Raw genomic sequence first — 12,059 nt, 5'->3', positions numbered from 1 at the left:
CCCCTGCCTGCCCCCCCAGAGGTGTCTCCAGCACGGGGCCAAGGGCAGGTCCCACCCACAAGGCGACAGTGCGGACGGGAAGGGAGCTCAGAAAGGGGGCAAGCGGGAGGTCAGCCTAGAGGAGGAAGGGTCAGCCACTGGGCCTGAGGGCCTGGCAGGGGGAGGGGGTGGGAGTGGGGGGGATCTCTGAGGGGGCACGTGGCCCGCTCAGCCGGCTCTCCCCTGGCTTCCAGATGCCCAATTATCCCTGAGCGCATCGGATCGACCAGTGGGGCGGTCGGCTCCTGGCCCGGCTCTTCGATCTCCGCCACCCGCCTTCTCTCCTCTGTTCCCTCGTCCTCGTTAGGGCTAATTGGTCTGACATTTCAGCTCGGACAGGCCTGTGTGTCAGGATATCATGGATCTGCTTCTCCGAGTCTGAAGGGAGCTGGGCAGCTTCTTCCCTGCCTGTCCCCAAGCACGGGGTCCGGCTGGAAGAGGACTGGGGCCCAGGCTGGGCGAGGCTGGAGGTGGGCGGCTCAGGCAGGACCTCTGTCCCTGATCCCCGGGTCGTGTGCTCTGCGGGACCCGTGTAGCTGCCCCAGGCAGAAGGGGTGGGATGCAGCCCTTGCTGTCCCCAGCCGCCCCTGGGACCACAGGGGCCCGGAGGCAGCCCAGGCAGCGTGACACCCTGAGTGCCCCGAGTCCTCGGAGGTGTGTGTCGTGTCTGTGTGTGTCACACAGATGTGTGCCTTTCCCAGGACACACACGATGCCCGTGCACAGAGACCACCCTCGGACATGACCTTTGACCCCTGGATTGCCAGGAGCGCTTTCCCTGACTGTTTGCTCATAGTTTTTGATGGTGGGGCCCTGCAGAGCCCCGGGATGGAGCAGCGCCCTGCTCAGCAACCCTCTTGAGGGGGTTTGGGGAGGATAGCAGGGGCTGGGGGTCCCATGGCGGGAGAGGCCGGCACCTGGGGGAGCAGCCTGAGGCCTCAGAACGGCCCTGTGGTCATGAAGCGGGGGGGTGGGGGGGTGGGCGGTGAATGCTGCTCACCCTGCCCCTGCCCCATGCCAGGCGCCGGCTTGATGCCAGGAGCGGGCACACTGTCATTACGGGCTATTACATCCTCTGGGGGCCCCGCTTGTTGAGAGAGAAAACACTCCAGCTCAGCACCTCCTAATTGCCTGGCAAGGCGGCTGTAATTACTCAGTGTGACTGTGGCAGAGAGGACTGCCCAGGGGAGGGGTGCGGGCAGCGAGGGCTGAGGCCCAGAGTAGGTGGAAGCACGGCAGGGGCTGCCGGAACCCTGGCCTCACGCCACATCCCTTGTCCTCCCACCTCCGTGCCCGGCCCCTCCTGCCCTGTGGACTGTGTCCAGGCCACAGGGCTCTCTCATGCCTGACCTTCCCCCGTGGGTCCCCTTCCAGCCCTGCCCTCCTCGGGGGTGTCTGCCTGCCTGGCATGGGTTTGTTAGATTTCTCCCCTTGGGGCCTGGGGCCCTGAGCCCCCTCAGCCCCTGGGATGGACACCACTGTGTCCTTGAAAGAGCCATGTCTCAGGAGATGGGAAACCTGGGCTCAAAACTCGCTGCGTGACCCAGAGGAACCACTCACCTCAGTCTTCCCATCTGTGGAATGGGTCTATGAAGCCCGTCTGAAGGCAGACACTGCGATCACCTGGGAGGCCCAGGTCAGAGGGGACCCTCGGCGGGAAGGAGAGCAAGGCGCAGAACCAGGGGAAAGGACGTTAGCGGGCTTGGGGCGCCCTGGGTCCCCTCACCAACTGGGGTGGAAGAGGGTGCAACACACAGTGAGGGGGGCACGGCTAAAGGAAAAGGGAGCACTTCTGTGCTCTGGGGGCCCCAGAGTTGGGCCCAGTCCAGCCAGCCCTGGAGGGGCAGGGGTGTGGGAAAGTCTTCCTAGGATGGATGGGCAGATGGACGTGTGGTCAGGAGGGGGCCGCACTGCTCACTGAAGCGTGTCCACCAGCTTCCCGCCTTCAGCTCCTGCCTGGGGTCTCACTTGGGGGTCGCCTGGCCCCAGGGCAGACTCAGAAAGCTGGCTCCACACAGCTTCCACGCAGGCACCGGCTCAGGGAAGCAAAGGGATTAGAAACAATATTTGTTATCAGCGGAGATATTTGCCGAAAGGTTAAATCCACAGCCAGTGGTGGAGGCCTGTGCTCCTCCTATGCAGTATTTAGTGGATATGTCACCCCCCTGCAGGGGGCCCCCTCTGAGCACATGAGCCGGCCACCGAAGGGCTGGACCCATGTCACCAAGGGGTGTCCAGCAGTCCTCCCAGAAGGAGACACATGAGAGCCCCAGGGGGCTTCCAGGGGGAGCAGGGAACCTGTCCAGGGCTGCAGCAGGCCTGATGCTGGGCATGGAGGCTGGCCACCCCTGGAGACCATTGGGCACTCGGGCAGGGCAGATGCGGCCTGGGGCAGTGGAAGCCCACCGCCCTCCACGTCAGCCCACAAGGGCAGAGCCAGCCCCGCCTTTCCCACTGGGGTCTTGGGCAGATCCTTTTAGCACCATTTAGGGCTCACAGCCCTGTGGAACCTCCTCTGGGCTGGGCCCTGGGGGCAGGGGCCACTGAGACATGTTTTCCAGGAGCCCAGAGTCTAGGAGATGAGACAAGCCAGGCACGGGGACGCAGCCGTAGGCCAAGCCAGCAGGTTCCTGCTTTCAGAGAGCAGAGGAGGGGGAGGTTAATATCAAGGGCAAGAAGGGGTAGGCATTGCAGAGTGAATGGTAGCTGAGCTGGTTTTGTGGGATGCATAGGAGTTCGCCAGGAGAAGAAAAGGGTGAGGGGCAGTATTTCAAACTGGGTGTCGTGAAGTCCAAACCCTCCTTTAGCAGGAAATGGGGATGGTTGGGGGTGAGATCAATAGGGGTGGGTGAGGGGTGGGGTCACTCAGGCTGCTTCCAGAGAGCAGTGGGGAGCCACAGAGGATTGTGGAGCACGGGAATGGCATGGTCAGACCACATTTGGGGAAGGTCCAGGAGGAGAGGGGTGCGGATGGGCGCTGTGATGAAGGGTGGCTGCTTCCAGAGAGCAGCGGGGAGCCACAGAGGATTGTGGAGCACGGGAATGGCATGGTCAGACCACATTTGGGGAAGGTCCAGGAGGAGAGGGGTGCGGATGGGCGCTGTGATGAAGGGTGGCTGCTTCCAGAGAGCAGCGGGGAGCCACAGAGGATTGTGGAGCACGGGAATGGCATGGTCAGACCACATTTGGGGAAGGTCCAGGAGGAGAGGGGTGCGGATGGGCGCTGTGATGAAGGGTGGCTGCTTCTTTGGGGCATGAGGGCTGCCGGGGAGGTGGCCTGAGACAACATGGTGACCAGCTGGAGCTGCCGGGGGCCTCACACCTTTCCCAAAGCTGTGCCTGGACACGGGGATGGGCCACGGGGCGAGGTAGACAGGGCAGGACTCACGTCTGCCTGGTGCCAAAGCGGGGGGGTCCCCTCCGGGCCCCTGGTCGCCGGGGTGGGGGCGCCACCAGAGGAACATCGTGCATGGAACTCAGGAGAAACTCTGGGCTGGGGTTGTCCCGGGACCCGCATGATGCCAGGGACCACGTGAAAAGGGTTGGGCCACAGGGACTGGGCCTCAGTGCTCAGGGATGGGTGCATCCCCGAGGTGGTGACCCCCCAGCGATAAGTGGTCAGGGAGCCTTGGGGGACGCTGGGGGATAGGGGCGGGCCAGGAGAGGGGGAGAGACGGCCATGCAGGTGTGAGTGGGACAATTGTTAGAGACTTCCCTGACCCCCACATCCCTCATTCTCCTGCACACTGGAGGATGGGCCCTTCTGGAACATTCTGGGCCCTGCTGGATGTGCCTGGTGGTGGTGGGGTGGGGGGTAGATAACGTTCCCTCTGAGGACATCTAACAGGAACATGCCTCGGGACCCTGTTGGGACATTTGGTGAAGTGAAGAATCTTCTGGAAAAGCGAATTGCCTCCTGACACCTGAGGTCTGAGCCTGGCTTTCTGGACCAATGGCCACCAAAGGTCAGGGTTTTGTGTAACGAACACGGTGGGGTGTCCAGAACTCCACCTCCCCGTGTACCCGCCCATCACCCGCCTTTGTGTGGGCCGAGGGGCCCAGCTGCACCCAGCCCTGCGGAGCACGCCTGCCGGAGCCCGGATGATTCAGAGGAAGGGCCGGCCGCCTGCCTGGGTGCCTGTGACGGTGGATGCAATTAGATTTAATGGGACAGGAGCCCTTTCTCCTGCGTCTCCGTGCTCCTTGCCCACCCCACCTCCCTCAGGCGGCAGCAGGAGGGGGACGCAGAGGAGGTGGGAGGTGGAGGACCCAGAGGGGCTTTGACGTCAGCTCAGCCTATAAGAGGCCGCCCGGCAGAGGGCTGTGGAGACGGAGCCCGGACCTCGCCGGCATCATGCCCACCCCCAACGCTGCCTCGCCGCAGGCCAAGGGCTTCCGCAGGGCCGTCTCCGAGCTGGACGCCAAGCAGGCCGAGGCCATCATGGTAAGAGGCAGGCTGGTGCCCACGGGCCGGAACGAACCAGAAGCCCAGGGGTGTCCCCTGAAGGCTGGTGGGAGGCTCCAGGATCAGGGTCCACATGGATGCCCTGGACCCAGGCCTGGCGTCCAGTCCTGGCTGCAAGCACCTCCCCTGCCCGGACTCCGTGGGCAACCTCTGCGCCCGGGTGTTTGAATCTCTGTGGGTGGGTCCTGCTGGACCCAGTGTGTGTGCAACAGTGTCCCAGGCCCTGCAGCAGCTCAAGGTGGTGGGGGGCACTGGGCAAACAGGGGTGCAGGCCCCAGTTCTGCTGAGCTGTAGGGAGGTCTGAGCTCCAGGGTGATTCCCATCCATCACCCGCCCATCCACCCGCCCATCCACCTGTCCATTCACCACCCACCATCTGCCTGTCCATCCACCATCCATCCGTCCATCCGTCCAGCTGCCCATCCATCATTCACCCATCCACCTGCCATGCAGTCCGTGTCCCACGTGGGATCTCCTGTCTTGAAACCCACCTCCCCTGTTCCCCTGCCCAGCAATCCTGGGCCTCCCTGACCACCAGGGATGGCCCCCAAGGCCTGGCCCCCCACTTGGGAGCCCCCAAGTTCAAAGGAGGCTGTGCTGGGAAGACCCGCTGGGCCACCCCCTCTCTGAGACTGGAAAACTGGGGGCTTCTTGGCCTGGAAGAGGGGTCTCCAGTTCGTCCTCGGGGACAGCCTGGAATAATCAGCTCCCTGCAGGTTTAAACTGGCTCTTGTTTATAGAGCTTTCCTGAAAACATGGGCTGGGTTCTAGACATTTACTTTGCAGGCACTATCTCAGGGGACTGGCTGTGGGGTAGAGAGTGCCCACCCCAGGCCCCTTGTTCCTCTGTCTACACCGCCCACCGTAGAGGCGAGATCTGGGGAGGGCTCCCCCGCGGCCCCCTGCCGTGTTCCAAGACCCAAGAGCCCCAGAAGCTTCTTGGAAGTTCAGCTGCAAATGATGAGCCCCAGACAGGGGGCTTCTTCTCTACTCAGGCCGGGGGGTGGGGCGGGGGGCGGGGCAGACACACTGACCCCGGGGGCTCATGGTCTCGGGACTGGCTGTGGACAAGGTGTGGCCAGGGCCCCTGGGCTGTGAGGCAGGGCTGGGCATGGGGCCGTGAGGAGAGGTCACTCCATGGGGCCAGACACCATGTCCCCTGGCCCTGCCCAGCCCGGGGGCAGCAGGGCAGCTCCCGACTCAGCCCTCCTGTCACCTAACCCGGTTAGATGTGGCCTGGGGGCACAGGCCACCCTCAGCTGTGGCTCCCAGCGCCCTCCCTGCCCCCCCGCTGCGGCCCCCGGCAGGCGCGACGCTGGAGCTGGGTCCCAGGTTCTGTGGGTCCGGCTGAAGGCAGGGGGAGCTGGCGCATCTGTCCCCACAGTCCCCACGCTTCGTGGGGAGGCGGCAGAGCCTCATCCAGGACGCCCGCAACGAGCGACAGAAGGCGGAGGCCGCCGCCGCGGAGCCGGGCGAGGCCCTGGGGGGACGGGACGGGAAGGCCGTGCTGAATCTCCTCTTCACCCTGCGGGCCACCAAGCCCCCTGCACTGTCCCGGGCTGTGAAGGTGTTTGAGGTGAGCGAGCATTGGGGGCCACGTGGGGAGGGGGCTCACAGCCCCTTACCTCACCCTTCTGTTCTCAGGAGCTCCCTGAGCCCGGCCCCCTGCCCTCCCCCGTGCCCAGCACCTCACCCTGGGGGCAGGTGGGTGTGGATCCCCCAGGGCAGCCGGGGACGCAGGGCCCCCCATGCCCGCCTGGCCCTGGCGGGGCTGGGCTCATGTGACAGCTGATGGCGTTAGCTGCTGGATCCTGGCACACGTACCCAAATGACATTACAGCCGACTCCTCTCAAGCTCCCGCGATGGCTGATGCCCGTGTGGCCCGAGGGCTGTGAAGACAGGCTCCCTCGTTGCTGGGTGATGGGAGCTGGCAGGGGAGCGCACCCACCCCTTCCCGCCGCGCTCAGTGTTGCCTGGTGGGGGCCTGAGCCTCCCGACCTGCCCACAGTGGGATCAGGGCCCACCCCCAGCCCCGGGTGTCTAGAGGTCTCGGACGAGGCCACCAGGGATGGAAATCAGGCTGCCTGGGAGAAGGCCCCACCCGAAACACTGGGTCTGGGGGACCCTGTGACAACCCCTGTTAGACCAACTAGACAAGAGCCATTTTCCCAGCTGAAACCTACCCAGGCAGCTAGCAGTGGGCCTGAGTCTGGAAAGCGGTCTTGTGGGCTGCTGGCTGCCGGCATCCAGGGCAGGGCAGGGCAGGGCAGGGCATGGCGGGCCGACTCCGGTGCCTGCTTCCCAGCTCCCTTGCCTCCCCCCTCTGTCTGTCTCTGTCTCTCCATCTCTCCCTCCCTCTTTCTCCCTGCGTTTGCTCCTAAGACATTTGAAGCCCAAATCCACCATCTGGAGACCCGGCCCGCCCAGAAGCCGCGGGCAGGGGGCCCGCACCTGGAGTACTTCGTACGCTGTGAGGTACCCAGCGCTGCCCTGCCCACCCTGCTCAGCTCCCTCCGCCGCGTGGCCGAAGATGTGCGGGGCGCCGGGGAGAGCAAGGGTGAGGCTGCCCCTATGCCCTTGAGGGCGACCACATGACCTCGAGACATCGGGGTGCAAGGGGTCCCACAGGGGAACCCCAGTGACCGCGTGCACGGCCTGGGGGCTCCCCCCCTGCTGGCTCCGGCCCTCCCCCATCCTCCTCGTCTGTGTCCGGGCCTGGGTCACCTCCAGCCCCCCGGTTGCAAGCGGGAGGCTGCTTCCAGGGGGGCCCTCCTACCACAGCCCGACACCCAATCCGGTCCTTCTACTCTCCTTCCTGCGTGAAGTCCTCTGGTTCCCAAGGAAAGTTTCTGAGCTGGACAAGTGTCACCACCTGGTCACCAAGTTTGACCCTGACCTGGACTTGGACCATCCGGTGAGCCGGGGCCCCGACCTGTCCCTGTACTCTTGGCTGGGGCAGTGGGCGTGCACCCCGGCTTGGGACGGGGTGTCTGTTTGCCGCCGGCTCCTGGTGGAACCCTGAGGTCTGGCTGGGTGCAGCTGCCAGGCGCCCGCCGGTATCACAGGCCACGTCCGGGCTGGAGGCGTGGGGAGGGCTGGCGGGCCGCGGCGGCTGATGGCGTCCACTCTGCCGTCAGGGCTTCTCGGACCAGGTGTACCGCCAGCGCAGGAAGCTGATTGCTGAGATTGCCTTCCAGTACAAGCAGTAAGGACTCCCCTTGGGACCTCATTCTCTGAGACCCAGACCCCGTCCTGCAGCCTCACACTAGACCTGGGCGGGGGGAAGGGAGGGATGTCTTTGTCACCAATGCCATCACCTTCACTGTCACCATGGTCATTGATTCGGGGTCCCCAAGTCACAGCCGAAGAAACGGAGGCACAGAGCAGTTAAGCAACTTGCTGCGGCCACACAGCCAGGGTTGCTCAGCCCAGGTCCTTCCTGTCCGCCCCCCACACACCCTCCCCAAGGGGGCCTGGACTAACTGCTGACCCCCTCCCCAGAGGCGACCCTATTCCCCACGTGGAGTACACGGCCGAGGAGACTGCCACCTGGTGAGACCCCGTGATGGCAGCTGGGGAGGGGCGGGGTGGGGAATGAGGGGGGCCCGGGAAGACCCCCAGAATCCCTGCATGAAGAGTAGTGGCCTCCAGAGGACAGACTAAGTCCGGGTGGAGGAGGGACTTCCCGAGGCCTCCCATAGTGCCCTGAAACCCCCCAAAGCTGCAGGTGGGAGACATCCACTCCCAGTGGCCAGTGTCTTTGGGGCCAGTGAGAGGCCTGCGGTGTGAGGCTGCCTGGGGTCTGCAGGGGGCAGAGCAGAGCGCCCACGGGAGGGGCTGCTGGATGCGGGGAGGGGTCTGGAGCAGGCGGTGGGGGTCCAGGTTGGGACTGGGGGGCACCCGGCCAGCCTGAGCCTCCCCCCCGCCCGCAGGAAAGAGGTCTATACCACGCTGCGGGGCCTCTACGCCACCCACGCGTGCCGGGAACACCTGGAGGCTTTCGAGCTGCTGGAGCACTTCTGCGGGTACCGGGAGGACAGCATCCCCCAGCTGGAGGACGTCTCCCGCTTCCTGAAGGGTGCGACGCTGTGGAGGCCCCGGCGGGAGGGCCTGAGGTGGCCAGCCGGAGGCCCCACCCGCGCTGACCGCCCACCCGCTGCCCTTGCAGAGCGGACCGGCTTCCAGCTGCGGCCCGTGGCCGGCCTGCTGTCCGCCCGGGACTTCCTGGCCAGCCTGGCCTTCCGCGTGTTCCAGTGCACCCAGTACATCCGCCATGCCTCCTCACCCATGCACTCCCCCGAGCCGTGAGTGCCCAGCCCAGCCCGCCGCGGGGGGCCTGCGGAGGACAGGGGCCGGTGCGTGCTGCTGGGGGAGGGGGTCAGGCTGCGGCACTGGCCCCCAGCCCCACCCGCTGTCCGCCCCCAACACAGGGACTGCTGCCACGAGCTGCTGGGGCACGTGCCCATGCTGGCTGACCGGACCTTCGCCCAGTTCTCCCAGGTGTGTCCTCGAGGCCTCAGGAGCTGGGCATCAGCCGAGGGGCTGGGGGTGGCACCTGCAGCGACGGGTGCTGCCTGCCCCTCCCCACACCCAGGCTGTGTGGACGCCGCCCACACCTGGGTCATGAGACTTCAGAGAGACTGCATCGTCCTGGAAGAGAGGGGCGGGCGGGCCTTTCTGGGAAGACCACCTTAGAACAAAGATGGGGAAGAATCCCGTCCTGAGAGTCAGCAGATCACCGTGCCCAGAGGACAAGCTGGGGGCAGAGTGCCGCGGCTTGTGCTGCCACCTGCTGGCTCTCCCAGGAACGGCAGAGAGCGGTCCTGGGCCCTTGATGGATCCTGGGAGTGTGCCTGCATCCCAGGAGGGTCCCTGCACCCTGGGAGGGTCTCTGTACCCCGGCAGTGTCCAGGAGACCCCTGGAGGGGCTGAAGACAGCCCCAGCACCCTCCCCTCACACAGGCGCCCAAGCCATGGTGGGCTGAGCCTCTCCCCCCTCAGCTCTCCCTCCCCCACAGGATATCGGCCTCGCATCCCTGGGGGCATCAGACGAAGAAATTGAGAAGCTGTCCACGGTGAGTTCTTTCCCCTGCAGGACGCTGGGTCCAGGCTGGGCCCTCCTGTCCAGGCTCAGGCCTCCGCTTCTCACGCCGTGACCGCCCGGAGCTTGGCTCGCCTCTGCCTGGGTGGTGGGTGCCTGGGGCCATGGTCAGTGGGGAATGCTGTGCTGTGGTACCTCTCGGCTGACCCTGCCAACTGCCCCCACCAGCTGTACTGGTTCACCGTGGAGTTTGGGCTGTGCAAACAGAACGGCGAGGTGAAGGCCTACGGAGCGGGGCTGCTGTCCTCCTATGGGGAGCTCCTGGTGAGACGCTCCCCGCCCCTCCCAGGAAGGGGCTGGAGCCCGGGTCCCCACGGGGAGGGCGACCTTGGCCGTGCCTTCTGGATTCGGGCCCCCCAGGAGGCTGGGGCTGCCCTTTTAGGGGGGCCAAGAAAACTTGTCCCTGCCCCGTCCCACTCACACTGTCCCCAGGCCTCGGGAGGACCCCCAGTGGAGAGGGGCGGGTATGAATCCACACCCAGAGCCCACCGTGGAGTCAGGCCAAGGGGCTCCAATTCCCTCAGGACCCTGAGATCCCCACCCCCCCCAATCCTGGGCTCCCGCCAGCATTCCTTGTCTGAGGGGCCCGAGATCCGGGCCTTTGACCCCGACGCAGCGGCCGTGCAGCCCTACCAGGACCAGACTTATCAGCCAGTCTACTTCGTGTCTGAGAGTTTCAGCGATGCCAAGGACAAGCTCAGGTAGGCCGAGACCCCCCACTGTGCCCCCCAAACTGGGAGAGCCAGCCAGCAGGCTGGGCCTGTGAACCCATTTCACAGTGGAGAAAACTGTGCACACCTCGGTTACAGCACCCCTCCCGCAGCAGGACCCCCAAAAAGTCTGGGGTGGGGAGACCTGCGGGGCTGGTGGCCACGTCAAGGCCAGGACAAGGCCAGGCTCTGAGGAGGTGAAGTTTGACTTTGTAAGACGGATGTGTGGGGTCCTTCCCAGTCCCCTGCCCTCTGAGCAGCTGGGGCCGCGGTGGGGACAGAGGACAGGGGCCGGGGTAACTGAGGGCCAGGTGGGGAGCGTGGGGGTAGCGGGGAGTTTCCAGGGCTGGAGGTGCAGTGACCAGCATTCCCCAGGGGAGGAGGGCAGAGCCCGACACGGCCCTCCTGTTTGCCCTCGGAAGGGGCCTCTTTTCCAGCCTGGCTCCTGTTGTCACCGGGGAGATTGAGGCCCAGGATCTATGTGCCTGCAGTGGCGGGGGTGGGGGGGTGGTGGCAGGAGGGGGTTGGATCCCCCACACAAGCTTAAGGACAGGGATGCAATGGACCCTGCAGGGCGCACGGTCTGGAAATCATCCTGAGGGAGGAGGCCTGGCTGAGCGGGGCCTCGGGAAGGAGCAGGAAGGGGTGGAGTGCCTTGCAGAGGCTCGCTTGGAAAGGCCCGTCCCTCCCTGCCGTAAACAGCCCCCAGCCCTTGGAGGAGGCCTCAGTCCCCCATTTTGTCCGGCTGGTTGTACAGAATGAGCTCTGGGGGCCCAGGCGGCTCAGAAAAGTCCTGGGAGCTCTGAGCCTGCTGTGACAGAGACCCGGGCCCCAGCCCTCCGGCTCCCCCCCACTGGGTGACTGAGGGTCCCTGCCGGCTCCCCTACCAGGAGCTACGCCTCCCGCATCCAGCGCCCCTTCTCCGTGAAGTTCGACCCATACACGCTGGCCATCGATGTGCTGGACAGTCCCCATGCCATCCGACGCGCCCTGGATGGTGTCCGGGACGAGCTGCACGTCCTCACCCACGCCCTGAGCGCCATCAGCTAGACGCGGGGCGCCACCCCGCAGGCCCCCATAGGCTGGCCCCAGGTCTCCTGGCCTTCCCCCTGCCGGTCCTGGCCCCCGCCCACGTGAAGGGCTGGCTCACAGGGCACCCCGAGAGCCCGCCAGAGATCCCCCTGCTGGAGGGCACCCTGCTGCTACGCCCACCGCTTGCCAGCTCCGCCTGCAGGTGACTGTGTGCCGTGTGCTGCCCATGTGCCGTGTGCCACCTGCTCCCATTCTCAATAAAAGAAAGAACCCCTCTGGGTGCCTACCTGGCTGGCTCCTCTGTCTGTGTCTGTGTCTGTACCAGGCCCAGCCCGCAGCCCTGCGCCCCTCACATTCTGCCTCATCCCTGCTCAGAGGCTCATCCACTGCCTGCCCCCTCCTCCAGGCAGCCCCGGGTCACCTGCTCGCCCAGGGGACCCAGCCTGTGCTGAGCCACCGGCAGCTCCAGAGGGCTGAGGGCGTCCTGGCTGAGCTGTCCCATCTCTGTAGGGTGGCAGCGTGGAGGTGGGGGCCTGGCCTGGGTTTGCGGGGGCAGGGCTCACAGCCGTGGTCTCCTAGGCAGGGCTGCAGGCTGGGCCCTCCCCACAAGCCCGATGGCCCCACTAGGAGGAAGACGGGACTCCAGGGGCCAGCCTGTGAGAGCAAGCAGAGGAACGGGGGACGTCCAAGGCATAGCTGCCTCTGATCCCCG

The 12,059-nt window shown here is 65.6% G+C and overlaps 1 protein-coding gene across 1 annotated transcript; it reads left to right on the top strand.

Moving 5' to 3' along the window:
• Window positions 1-4,392: 4,392 nt before the first annotated feature.
• TH (tyrosine hydroxylase) lies at window positions 4,393-11,519 on the top strand (the record flags this gene model as incomplete). The annotated part of the gene is made up of 13 exons (XM_079708132.1): window positions 4,393-4,482; window positions 5,888-6,079; window positions 6,887-7,061; window positions 7,330-7,418; window positions 7,642-7,709; window positions 8,006-8,056; window positions 8,437-8,582; window positions 8,673-8,808; window positions 8,935-9,004; window positions 9,523-9,579; window positions 9,774-9,869; window positions 10,173-10,306; window positions 11,206-11,519. 13 exons carry the CDS (start codon window positions 4,393-4,395, stop codon window positions 11,363-11,365), a joined length of 1,464 nt encoding a protein of 487 aa, XP_079564258.1. The 3' UTR covers window positions 11,366-11,519.
• Between the last annotated feature and the right edge of the window lie 540 nt (window positions 11,520-12,059).

Source organism: Hyperoodon ampullatus (assembly GCF_949752795.1).
Source record: "Hyperoodon ampullatus genome assembly, chromosome: 7".
Taxonomy (NCBI): domain Eukaryota; kingdom Metazoa; phylum Chordata; class Mammalia; order Artiodactyla; family Ziphiidae; genus Hyperoodon; species Hyperoodon ampullatus.
Note: the sequence above shows the minus strand (reverse complement) of the source record. Positions and strands in the feature narration are given on the sequence as shown.